The 13,630-nt window shown below is 38.8% G+C and overlaps 2 protein-coding genes across 2 annotated transcripts; one reads left to right on the forward strand and one right to left on the reverse strand.

Annotated features, from left to right (window-relative positions):
• The first annotated feature begins 3,045 nt into the window (after positions 1-3,045).
• On the forward strand, positions 3,046-7,609 carry klhdc7a (kelch domain containing 7A). Its single transcript, XM_028448202.1, has one exon. The coding sequence runs from the start codon at positions 3,173-3,175 to the stop codon at positions 5,432-5,434; it is 2,262 nt and encodes a 753-aa protein (XP_028304003.1). The 5' UTR covers positions 3,046-3,172; the 3' UTR covers positions 5,435-7,609.
• A 2,605-nt stretch (positions 7,610-10,214) lies between these two features.
• cfap107 (cilia and flagella associated protein 107) lies at positions 10,215-13,288 on the reverse strand. The gene is made up of 4 exons (XM_028446019.1): positions 13,136-13,288; positions 12,543-12,653; positions 12,003-12,187; positions 10,215-10,419 (listed from the first exon to the last, which is right to left on the reverse strand). The coding sequence occupies exons 1-4, from the start codon at positions 13,244-13,246 to the stop codon at positions 10,215-10,217; spliced, it is 612 nt and encodes a 203-aa protein (XP_028301820.1). The 5' UTR covers positions 13,247-13,288.
• Positions 13,289-13,630: the final 342 nt, after the last annotated feature.

Genomic DNA, 13,630 nt, shown 5'->3' on the forward strand with positions numbered 1-13,630 from the left:
AAGGATTAAGGTTTAAACCAGGAGGGTGGTAAGAAAAGAGATTTTTAAGAGCTTAGTTGAATTGAAAGGATAGACCTATCTATTTGAGCTATCAGATCACCTTGCCAAATGCACAGTATATCTCTGTGTTTCAGTGATGGGAGCTGCATTGTGAAACACTATTAGCAGATTTACACATTGAATTTATTTCCATAGGAGAGAGCACAAAGGGCTCACATTGTTTTCTCATGAAGCATTACATTACAGCTTTCATCTTTACACAGTGTATGTTCCGATGGCTTTTCTGCTCTCTTTGCAGAAAATCCACTTAGAAAATAAAAGATTAAGAGCTATAATTAGGGGTACTTTATCTATTACCAGCCACAAACAGATTCATCCATCAACACAACAAATCAATTATTCTACTCCTGCATGTGGCCGGGGATTGTCTAACATAAAATAGAATAAAGATCCATGTTTAATTTTGAAATTACGTTTGAAATTAAAATAATATAATCGCAATTCTTAATTATATTCTTTTCAGAAACATTCAAAATTGATCAAACTGATCACAATCTTCATTTATCTATAATTTACATTTAATCAGTTTGGGGTTGAGAAAGATTGATAAGTAGAGATGTTTGATATGCTAATATTGTCCAGGAAAAACTGATACTGATGTCAACCAATATTACATTTTATGGCAAAAACTCTATTCAAAAGATTTTATTGAATATATTCACAGAGGTACAGCTCGGTGCTTCAGAGGCGGTGGAGAAAGTGCTTATATGGACTATAATAGTGATAAAATCTCTGTTTTGTCTGTTTGTCTCTTTTACATGTTTTCTTAATGAACATTTTTTTGTGTCTGAAATAAATAAAGATTGAATATAAAAAAATTAGTTGATGTATTGTTGCAAAGAAGCACATGTGTATACAGTACACAGTATATATGTGTGTAGCTAAGATTAAATCGCAATGTTTTTAAAGGTATTTATGAGTTGAATTATTTCAGGGAATTGTAATATGTGAATTTCAGGCTTTCTTTGGGCAGCAGAAAAACTCCCACTTTTAATTTGTTGCAATTAATTATTTATTTTATTTATTTATTTCTTTTAAATGCTTTTAACAACTATTATTCTCTTCACTTGTTGCTGTATATAAAAAAAACATGTTGCGTCTTCTGCTTTGTTAATCTCTACATTATATATTTCCATCTTGGATGTCAAAAGCATGTCAAGGTGAAAGTCGTGTCTCCACACAACAACAATGGGGGGACAATGTGCTTGTCTTCATGGTTCATTCGTGAATTATTCAGGAGCCGAGCTCGCTTGTGGAATCCTGTTTCCCTTTTGAAGACTACGATACAGCACGCACGTCAACGTGGACGTGACGCACCCCGTGCATCAGTGCCCGCGTGATGCGTCTTTTGTTGACCACAGGATTGCTCAAATGTGAAGCACTTTGTGACCCTGGTCTGTGAAAAGCGCTATATAAACAAACTTTTACTTACTTACTTTTTTACTTCAGGGTTTCACCTGCAACACAAATGTTGCTTCACATCATGGGACAGAAAAATGCACATTTGCGTCACTATAAAATAATCTACGCTGTTAAGGTCTACAGCTGTGTGTATACTTACAGTGCCGTTTGACTGTGTAAAAGTAATACTCAGCTATGTAAAGTGCAAGGAGGTTATCAATAGTGAGAGATGAGGACCTTTAATCGGTCACATGGCAATGCAAACAAATGCATCCTGGTTCTTAGGTGTTGGATAACCATTGTTCCCACCCTTTATTCAAACAGTATGTGTCCTCCACAGCTCTACAATTTAAGAAAGCACTTTAAGTCAGGGGTGTCAAACTCATTTTTGCTCAGGGGCCAAATATTCTTGATTTTTTTTTTTTTAATGCTTTCATTCAGAAAATGTAGTTATTTCCGCAATTTACAATAAAACAAGACTGCAGTTGTGTGATATAGGCAGAAAATGTTGCCCCTTCAAACATTGTTTCATTTTATTAAATGTGTGTAATTGTAGGAACAAAGATAGGCAACTTAAATAATTTGTAATTAATGCAATAATAATCCCCTAGTTTTAACTTCCACGTATAACTGATATTTACAGTTTGAAAGGCGCTGACAATATCCAAGCAAAAAATGGTAAATGGACTTGATCTTTTATAGCGCTTTATCACCACACTGAAGCAGTCTCAAAGCGCTTTACATATCAGCTCATTCACCCAATCACTCTCACATTCACACACCAGTGGGACAGGACTGCCATGCAAGGCACTAGTCGACCACTGGGAGCAACTTAGGGTTCAGTGTCTTGCCCAAGGACACTTCGACACATAGTCAGGTACTGGGATCGAACCCCCAACCTCTCGATCAGAAGACGACCCACTACCACCTGAGCCACGGTCAGGTGGTAAATGAAGGATATGAGGCTCTGCAAGATCAACACTTCAAAAATACTCGATTTGGTCACCATTTTTGTAGTAATTTAGAAGAGTTTTGTGGGAAAATGCTTGGAATTCAGAAAAATTTAGTTATTTCCACAATTTACACTAAAATAAGACTGCAGTTGTGTGATATAGACAGAAAAGAACATTTGCCCCCTCAAACATTGTATTATTTTATAAAATTTGTGTATTTGGAGGGACAAAGATGGCGTCAACTTAAATATTTGGTAATTAATGCAATAATTTTTTTTCCCTGTGGGCCGAATTGGATCATCTAAAGGGTCAGATTTAGCCCCCAGGTCTTGAGTTTGACACATGTGCTTTAAGGGTGTTTAAAATGTATAAGATTTCTCTGAACTAGTTTGTGTTTATGCAAAACTCATGCATAAGACAGAAAAACAGCCACAGAAATGATCATGAGCATCGGAAATGATGAAGTGACTTTTCAAGTTACATAAGCAAATATTTATCTTCAGGGTATTTACACACACACTCGATGTTTTGTTTCTGAAACTTGCCACATGTGATACGTGTGCCCCGCCTCTACAGAGCAAGAGATGCAAATAGCACTTCAAGGGCTATCATTTTACACCTGATCCTTTAGGCAAAGAGATGCAGTCATCAGATTGCACCAGCTCTTTTACAATGAAAAGCAGACAGCAGCCATCAGCTGAGGCGCGCTGACAACACCATTCAATAGGATCAGTCAACCAACCACTGCTGCAGAGAAGATGCCTATTGCGGAGCACGTGGGTGTTCAGTTCGACATGCAACTGCTGCTGAAACTGAGCGTCTCTGTGGCTGCTGTGCTGCTGGTTTCTGCTTTTTACCGGTTTTACACAACTAGGAATGTGAGGAGAAGAAATCAGCCCTGTGTCAAAGGCAAGGACTCCAATAATGCAACTTGCCAAAACTGCAAGACGAGGCTTCGCCAAAACACACAAAAGTGTGACATTCATCAGGAAAACAAGCAACCTAATACAGCCTGTGATGACCTGACATCTAACAGCACTGAGGAAATGCCAGCAGGAGCCTTTTTACATGAAACTGAAAAGAGTGAGAATGCACTTAAGAAGTCACATAGTGACCAAAAAATCAGCATCAAAGAAGAGACACCCCCTCAGCACAGTCAAGCACCTGCTGCCACCGGTAATGTTTCATTTAGATCGTCTTTGAACACTCCTAATCCAGCAGAGAGTGGAATGGCCTCGACTGCGGGGCGCCGCTCTCCTTGCTTTTTGCAGAAACTGAAGGGTAGTGTGGGAGTGGGCCGCGAGTTAAGGCAGGACTTGGAGCGCTTGGGGAATTACTCAAGCTTCTTCTCTAAGGCAGAAATCAAAGTGGAGGATGCTGAAGTGGTACTAGAGGGAACAGGAGATCAGGTTGTGCATGGAAAAATATACAATTACTACGTGGAGTCGTCTTCCCATTCAATCACAGATTCAAACAGGGCTGATGCTCATTATGAGCGGAGCCCTGAATCACCGCCGGTGGATTTTGGACGTCATAGCAGCTCTCCTATCGAAGGTACACCCACTCTAAGCACAATTATTATGCGTGATCTGGTTTCTCCAACAAATACTGTTGAGAATGCTTCCCTGCGGAAAAACGCTACAAGGCCTGTACTGCTACGTAAGGAGAGTTATCTATCAGCAACAGAAGATACTCAGCTTTCCATTCCCGTCAAAACCTCTGACAGCAAAAAGGTAAACAATGTAGCTCCGAACAACAATGAAGCAACCTGTCTTCATCCTGTGTTTAGTCCTTCTTCAGACACCAAAGCTGTGAATGTGAAGGAGGAAGTGGATCGAGAGACTGTGGCAAGGGCTTCATTTCCACACCTTCCTACAAACTTGCTTAATGGCACAGATTTTGAGGTGCTTAAAAATAATCTTGATCTGGGGAACTGTTTAGAGACACTTTTCCTTGCCAAGAGGCACGGCCAGATGTCTCTGCAGCAGGCAGCCTTGGGTGTCATGTCAAACAACTACCTCCAAGTGCTCAGGGATCCTAACCTTTATGGTCGACTAATGGCTGGTGAGCGGGAACAGATCCTGAAGCAGCGAATGAGTGGTAGGAAGTTTGTTATGGTTGCAGACATTGATCCTCAAGACTGGGTAATTAACACAGTGGGGGAAACAGCAAAAACAAAGCAGGGGACAAGGTCCAGTGCAGTGTACTATTATGATGACTACAAAGACTCCTGGCATAGACTCTGCATGATCCCACTGGAAGTCGTCTCTCAAGCATGCGCCGTGTGCACAATGGATAACTACTTGTTTGTGGCAGTTGGCTGCCAAGGCACAGACAGAGAGATGACACCCTCAAAGCGAGTGTTTTGCTACAATCCATTGACATCCATTTGGAAAGAGATCAGTCCCATGAATGAATCCAGGCCTCGCTGCAAACTGGCAGCCCTGGACGGCTACATCTACGCCATCGGAGGAGAGTGTCTCTCCTCAGTGGAACGCTACGACCCACGATTGGATAGATGGTCTTATGTGGCTCCGCTGCCTAATGACACATTCGCAGTTGCACACCATGTCACAGTGGCCAATGGGGAGCTTTATGTTTCTGGGGGGACTCTCAGATACATGTTACTACGCTACAACCCCTTAACCAACACATGGAAGTCCAGTATGCTAGCAGGAGGAAAGGACAGGACTGCAGACATGATGGCTGTGGGAAGATTTCTGTATCGGTTTGACGTCAATCCAATGTTGGGTGTCAGCGTGTACCGGTATCACTTAGTGGCTCGGCTGTGGTACGAGTGCAGCTGCAAACGACTGCAACGATGCCCCACGTTCCAGTGTGTCACCATGAACAACTTAATCTATTGTGTCAGCCGCCAGTTCACTATAAGTTTTGACGCTGATGAGATCTCACCTGCTTTTACAGAAGAGAACTTGAGTGTCCTCAATGCAGCCAAGGGCATACTTTTCCCTTTCGTTCTCTCTCTACCTGATAAAAATCTTCGGCAGACAAGTGTGTAACAAGGAATCCGTCTCTTCAGTGATAAGATTAGATCTTGATTGAGTATGCCTACACGAACATACCTTACATCATGTTTATTGTTGACTGACTTGCTTTTGTTGGGTTAATGTTCCATACAACTGAACCCTGATGCTGTTTGAAAAAGGTAGAAGGACATTTTATTATTTGAATAAGATTACTTTTTTATCGATTTACCAAAGAATTGCTCTTCCAGCTTTTTTTGTCTTGAGGAAAGAATTGTGTTCTTCTTTGTCTTGTCCCTCGCAGTCGATGTAAAGTATGAGAGTCTTAATGTTAGTCAAGCTACTATTTACATAGATTTACGCAGGATGTTTTGCCATGTAAAGTGTTTGCTCCTATGATTTGCCACTGCTTCTAGCCATTACGCTTGTTATAAATAATCCCAGAATGCTTAACCTTTTCACAATCGAGAGTAATTAATTAAAAAAGTCTCAGAGTAAATTAGTCAATTTAAAACAAACATGTAGTGACTGGGCAGCACTGTTATGATTCATAAATGTGTTCCACCGTGTCAGGCACAAATGCAATTTACACAGAGGTTTGATTACTATTCCATTGTCTGAGGTTGCTCTTTAAACATGACAGGATACAAAGGGCCTTTTCATCTGCTTATATATCTCTTTGTAGCAGAACAAAAAATAGTAATCTCTTTGTATATTGTATATATATATTATTTTTTTGCTGTTGATTTCATTACAATGAACATAAGCTAAATACATGCTTTACTTACTTGCTTTTAATTTTAATCACATTTTTTTTGATGGCGTGAACAAACAATTAAATTTTTTACTAATTCTATTTTGTTTTTTGTGTACAGATGTAAAGAAAAATATTTGTATGACTTTACAGTGTATTGTTTGATAAACGTATGTTTTTTTTTTTTGTTTTTTTTTCCAGTGATTCTGTGTATTTTTGTAAAGATCAATAATTACTGCTTAATTCCTTTAGTCACATCCACAACCATGAGTGGACGGGCCATCTGGTGTACCGGGCATGGCCCAGTTTTTTTGGAGGCAGAGTGGAGGCAGACATGGTAAAAGGTGGCCAAAAATGGTCCAAATGTGAGAAAAATGCAGCAAGTAAAGAGTGAAAAGTGACTAAAATGGGCCAAAAGCAGTCTAAAGTGGCAAAAAAAAGGGGCAAATATATGGTATGTAATGGCGAAGTGTAGGTTAAATGGACAAAATGTGACAAACAATAGTGAAAAAGGGCAAAAATGTGAAACCAAGAGGCAACTTATCGGGAAAAAATGAAACAAGTGTTTTTTTATTAGGTAAAGGTTTGCTTATTTGGATGTATAGTGCCCAAAATAAATGAAAGAAAACTTGCAAAACTGGAAAATGGGGATATTTATAGGCAAAAGGTAGCTAAAGGCGGGGGAAAAAAAGTGTAAAAAGGGGTTAGAAAGTTTCTCCCTTTTGATGTTTTTTGGGGGAATAATTAAAATTAAGACACAAAGAGCTACTTGTTGAGCATCACTGACTTAATAACGGTGGATAATGTTGTGGGCTGGTCTGGACAGAAAAAGCCAGGGCTGATTTTTGTCCCAGTCCACCCCTGTCCACAACTATATGTGTTAATTCTATAAATAACAAACATTTTAGATCATCATGGTGGTGATTATATTAGTTAATAATATGTGAATTACAATTGGGCAATGATAAAATGTCTTATTGTTTATTGACTGACAATCAATTCTGTTATTGTTCAGACAGTAAAGCAGGCACTAGTGACATGCTGCTATAGCACCACCATGTGGCCATGAATGCAAACACAGTCACGGTGAAGTTGAGCTGCTCTATTTCACTTTTACTGTCCTAAGAGTTAGTGTCATGTGACACAAAGGCCTCAGAAGCATCAACAGGAGGTGAAAAGCACCAGCTGGCAAACAGACGCAGATGGCTGACGGTCAAACAAACATATCTGATTCCTTCTAATTACGCACTTTGATTCCCTTTAATTAAACAGTTAATGGAACAAGAGTTTGACATGTTCCCACCAGACGCTACCCTGGATAACTCACAGCTTTTTGAGTGCCTCCATCCATCTATTTATCCATCATCTCAATCCTCTTCAAGCTGTTGAAGTCCCTGCAGAATCTTCACTTTTACATTTCCATAGATTTTTTGACAAATTTTATATAACTTCGGGAAACTTTGTAGAATAATTTGGCAAAATGTGCAGAATTTTGGAAACATTGAGAGTTCTTTCAACCAGATTTGAGATTAATAATGACATATGTTTGTATTTGGAGGAACTGAATGTGTGAACTCAATAGTTCATGTTTTCTCTGTTATTTACACTTTCTCCTGTGGGCCAAATTAGATGCTCCTAAAGGCCGGATTTGACCCCCGGGCCTTGACTTTGATACATATGTTTTACTTTACATTAAACAGAGTTTGAAAACAAGAATAAAAACATTAAATCAACAATAAAAATCTAAAATATTCCTCTAAGTTATTTATAAGCAGTAGATAAACAACTTTTAACTTGGATTTAAAAGTGTTCACAACACTGCTGCAGTTTGTTCCACTTCTTTGCAGCATAACAACTAAAAGCAGCATCACCATGTTTACTGCGAGCTCTGGGCTCCACTATCTGACCTGTATCTATAGATCCGAGAGACCTGCTGGACTAACATCTTTAAGGGAGAATCATCCTTAGTAAATCACCAGTACGTCACTAGTCATTGGAAATTGCAAAAAAACAGCACTAAATACAGGAAAAACCATAAGGTTGGTAAGTATGTGGTTTACATGGGTTCTTCTAAATGGCCATTAAGGGTGAATGAATGTCTGAACGTGTTTGTTTTTATGTTGGTTCCGTGGTAAATGGGTCATTTGTCTACGCTGTGTTGGGCACGATGTGAGTTGGGAAAGGCATCAGCAGACCCCCACAACACTCTACAGCAGGGATGGGCTACTCTACCACAGAGGGGGCCACAAAAATGTGATTGTATCCAATCCGAGGGCCATATTATCAACATTCATGTTAGCATTTAGAATAATGATTGATCTGAGCATTAGTACAGGGGTGGAGGGGAGGGTTTTGTCTTTGTGGTGTTGTTGTTTTGTCAGTTTTTGGCTATTTTCTGTATTTTTGGGGTCATTGCATGTATTTTTTTTGTGTGTCTCTGTGAGTGTGTGTGTGTGCTATTGTTGTAATTATGTGTATTTTTGTTGTCGATTTGTGCATTTTTGGGGTCACTTTCTGTATTTTTTGTTGTTTTCTGTATTTTCCTGTCATTTTGTGCAATTTTGTTGACAGTGTGTGTGTCTTTGGAGCTATTCTATAATGTGTTGTTTTTTGTGTCATTGTAGTCATTTTGTTTAAGTGGTTGTTGTGTCTGTCTTTGTTGTCATTTTGTTTATTTTTGGAATTTTGTGTGCGTTTTTTTTTTTTGTACTTTGTGCATTTTGATGTCAATTTGTGTGTTTTGGGAATTATTTTGTGTATTATTTTAAGCTTTATATTCCTTCCAACTTCTTTCTTGGGGATTTGTTTCGGGGGTTGCAAAAAATTAGAATTTTATTTTTATTTTATTTTATTTATTCAGTTTATTTCCGACATGGTTACATTCACTTTTTTTTTTACATTTTTTTTTTGTACATGCCGAAAAAGGAGACGAGAGAAGCAGTTTGCTTATCTGGGTCCCGTCCCCTGTTTTACCATCGCAAATTTACATGGGTTTACATGTCTCTCTGGTCAAACATTCTTGAGTTGTTCTGAACAGTCCTTTTTTGTGTATTCTCATCTGTAGTCAGTGTTGTCTTTTTTTTTTATTTTGATTTTTTTTTTTATTCCTCCTCCTCTCTATCGTTGTTCGTGTTGGCCTTGTTCCCTGCCAGACGTTGTTAGCATTCCTCCAGTTCAAGAATAGTTCCTCTTTCGAAGGTGTTTGGAAGGTTTTTCCCTTTTCATCCATAATGTCACCACTCGGGAATGTCTCTTTTGGACACACAAGTTTGCAGCTTGTTAATTGTCTCTACATCAAGGTTAATCCAGCTGTTGTTAGTTCTATTGGCAGTGTTGTATTTTCCACTGTTAGATTTAACTTGTATAAACACATTATTATATCTTAGTTCATAAGCAAGGTAGTAATTTTATTGTACAGGAAAACATGTTTCTAACTGCACATATGACAATAAACACTTTGAATTTAAATTGAATGTAATCCTTAATCACCCCACCACCTAGCAATTGAAATGAATAAATGACAGACCTTTTTTACTCTTGGTTTCCACATTTAATTCAGTCTCTGTAAAATAATCACAGTCTGAGTTTTGTTTCAGTGTTTATACAGATCTGGGTCCATATCCATGATTACCATCAGTAATGTTGTTGTTTAGGTGGATCCTTCGTATTTTCCCAAGTCTTCCATCGTTTTGATGAGGATTGGTTTTCCGTTCTCTTCTCCCAGTGGTGTGATGTAAATCCTGCAGTTCCTTGTTGAATGAGGCCACATGTGGCCCCTTGCCACAAGTTGCCCATGTCTGCTCTACAGGATGAAGTGGAATAAATAAATAGCCCACCCATAGTGTGCAAACCATTGATCCATACTTTAATTAAAAAAAGCACCTGATATTTTCTCATCAACAAAATTAAATAATCTTTATAATCAAATATCCCACTGTGCTAAAAGACAAACAGTTCAAGCAAATTCCTAGATACCAATAAGAATGTAGAGTGAATCAAGAGCTGCAGTCTTTAAGCCTACTGTAATAGAAGAGTTATCCTTAAACAATGACCCGGGACTCCTCAGTGAGAGTGCTGTCTCTGATCCAGCTCCTCGCTGTCATAATTGGAGAGCCTGTGTGAAGACCTGGCAAAGCAGCTCTTGCAGAAGGCATTAAGTGAGTGTCTTGGGTATGCTGACCTGTACGGTGCATAGTCAAGAGGGGGAGAAGGGACTTGTGCTTTCGGAAACGAGATTTCGGGGACTGCAGTCGGTGTGTTGGAAGGGCTGGAGAAACAAAATGACAAAAAAATTACTGCTAAAACAAGCTCTTAAATTAAATATTGACTAACAAGAGTAAAAGGCATTCAAGGGCCAGTCCTAGTAAAGGGTTATGTTAAATGTTCAATGAGGACAACTGCTGATTTCCTCTATTACATGTTCTTAACTGATTTAAAGCATTTGGCAGATTGTACATGTACATAATCCTTCTGAGTCAAAATGCAATATTAATAGTTTTAAATAATGTTCTCAATTTTAAACAGTGTGTCAGTAAGGTGCATAGTGAGAATACACACTGTATGATGATCAGGTGTCAACATCGGTAGAGTTTCTATATTGGTTGCACATGTAAACATTGGCATAAGAAGCCTAAAGCTGCATGAGAACAATTTTATTTCTCAAATAAAGACATAGTGTAGGTCTCATAAATCAATAAATTGAAAATCATTTGCAAAAAAAGAAATCTAAAAATAGTTGAAATTGCCACTTAGAGTTAGTTTTTATCTGCACTGTAAAAAAAGTTTTGTGCATTGCATTGATACCATTCTCAGCCAAATACACTGTCAAAGTGACTTTTCTGGTGTTTTCATGGACTGAAACTTGTGGCACAACAATAGTGGATGTCTATTCTCGGGTTTACACGGAAATATTTGAATCCGGACAAATTTAAATGTCAAACTAGAACTAAAATGATGATAAGCAAATTACTATCCTCCTTATATGGCAAAGAAACCCAACAAATCACTGAAAGAATGAAGTTAAAACTGTTCTATGCATCCGTTTACAGGACTCTACATCCCACAATGCAATTTGCGAAACTTTTCCAACAATGTTTATAAGAGAGTGTTCATGGTGGAGATGGGCAAATTATCTTTAATTTATTGATCTATGAGGCCTACACTATATCTTTATCTGATTCCTGCAGTTTTAAGGAAAAGATCCTGTGGTTTTATCAGACTTTTTATGTGTTTTAAGAACATTTTAGTGTTATTTTGACACTGTAAACTTTTATGTACTACTGCCAGGATGCACTTGTAAAAGAGAGTATTAATCTTAATGCATGGATTTACTACAAGAAAGCCTATGACTCAATGACACACAGTGACACTGGGAAGTCTGGAACTGTACAAGATCAACAGTACTCTAACTCCCTTCATAAAGACCTTTATGGGAATGTGGAAGACCACCCAAGAGGCCAACTCAAAGAACTTTGCTCAGGCCAACATCAAGTGCAACATATACCAAGCTGACATACTGTCACTACTGTTCTGCATAGGCATCAACCCCTCAATATACCAGTAAGCTGATAGTTGTTGGAAATTGCTAAAATGATTGATACAGGTTGATAAATGTGGAGTTTGAGAGGAATTTTTGCATACTCTATAAGTATAACTCTTCTAAGTTTTTTTTTCATAGTCCAAAAATATGAATGTCAAGTCGATAAAACATATTTTTTATGTTCAAATACTGGGATGATTAGCGTTATAGGTTTTAACGACTCTTTTGTTTTTGTTGAACATTCTTCTACAGGTTTGGTTCTGTGAGTTTATCAAGTAGACAACCAGCATATACTGTATTAGTTACCGTACATTGGTCTGTAAGTTCTTCTTGTCTTACCAGATATTGGCCGACCAAGCTGCCCTGTCAAGCTGACAGGATGAAGAGTGGGTAAATCCTCCGAGCTCTTTTTCCCATAGCTCTCTCGATACTCCGTGACCAAATAATGAGCTGATGGTTGGCCAGATTGACCAAACAGCGTTTTGAATGGGTGACCCTGCATAACAATAAACAGAGGTCTTGGTATGGACTGTGTGTAGTGGCTTTCACTGGATTAAAATATGGGGGCGTGACCTTTTCTTTCTCAATCAACATCAAAGGACTTGCCATGTGACAGCAGCAAATTGCTCTAACTAGTTTTTAAATATACCCAGTGGGGCTGATGATTTTGCCTGACTGCCGACTCAAACCAGAAACTTGCTTTCATAAAGAGTTTTAGCACAGGCTTTTTATCCTGGCCATCCATATTATGCAGTAGTGCTCACCATCCAGAGAGGGAAAACCCTGACTTGCAGGGTTGTGACAGGCATTCAATTGGTGTTAATGCCATGAATGAGCAGTTAAAAGCTGACCTCAGCTCTCATCAGTGAAGATCTTCTTGCAGAGACGTCCGGCCTAAAATCCCAGTGAGGTTGGAAGTCCCTACGACTCGAGCTGTCAGCTATCTTTAGCTCCCGAGTGAACTGTGTAGAATGGAGAAAATAGAAAAAACACTAAGTAAGGGGGGTGTAAATGGGGACTTGAGCAATATGTCCCACTCACAGATCAGCAAAGCTGACACTTCTCTATTGATCCAAACTGTTGTACAGTATTTCTTTATCCATTGGTTCTGTCATATCCTCAACCAGGAGCCTGCGGCGGAACCTCACGTCAATGCAATTAGACTCAATCTCTGGCTTCTCCCACCAAGAGGCAGTGCTGATGTGGCTCAACTGAGGCTGTCTAATCACTTTGCTATAGATTATCCAAAACCCTGGGCAGACAGCCAGTGCTATTGCATCAGGGTTTTCATTCAGCACAAAAAAGCCACAGACCAATGTTGTTTTTACATTCAATTGAAGTTATATATATATAAAAAAAAGACCTTCGATACTGAGCAGCCGGCTCCGGAAATGTGACATTATTATACATGTTATCAGAGAGGAGGCAGTGAGCAAAGACATACCTGAAGTCTGTCCTCAGCCCAGTTTCCTAGCAGCACTTTGTTTCCATACTTTTGCTCTATTTTCCATCCACTTTGAGCCCATTTATCCTTCACCAGATCCATTCGGTTCATTCTTTCTTTTGAAACAGAACTATGCACAAGGACATCTGAAACCCTGCAAAACCCGAGTTAGCTTGTCAAACAGATAGCGTATATAGGTGCTTGCACCTGACGCCCATATTGGCATCGTCAGTGGAGAGGAAACTAGAGCTTTGTTGCCATGGATACAACAAACATAGTGGGGGAAGTAAAAAATTAATCTCTTTAGGGGGAACATGATATGATGATATTCATCAGTCATCATTTCGGGCCATCGAAGCCTTAAACACTATCCCTGACTTATACGTAGAATAGAATAGAATAGAATTTATTACCATATTTACAAGTTAAAAATAACAGGTACAATGGAATCCAGAGTCAGAATGAATAAAATAAAATTACAAACAACAACAAATC

This window comes from Gouania willdenowi, chromosome 5 (assembly GCF_900634775.1).
Source record: "Gouania willdenowi chromosome 5, fGouWil2.1, whole genome shotgun sequence".
NCBI classification, from domain to species: domain Eukaryota; kingdom Metazoa; phylum Chordata; class Actinopteri; order Blenniiformes; family Gobiesocidae; genus Gouania; species Gouania willdenowi.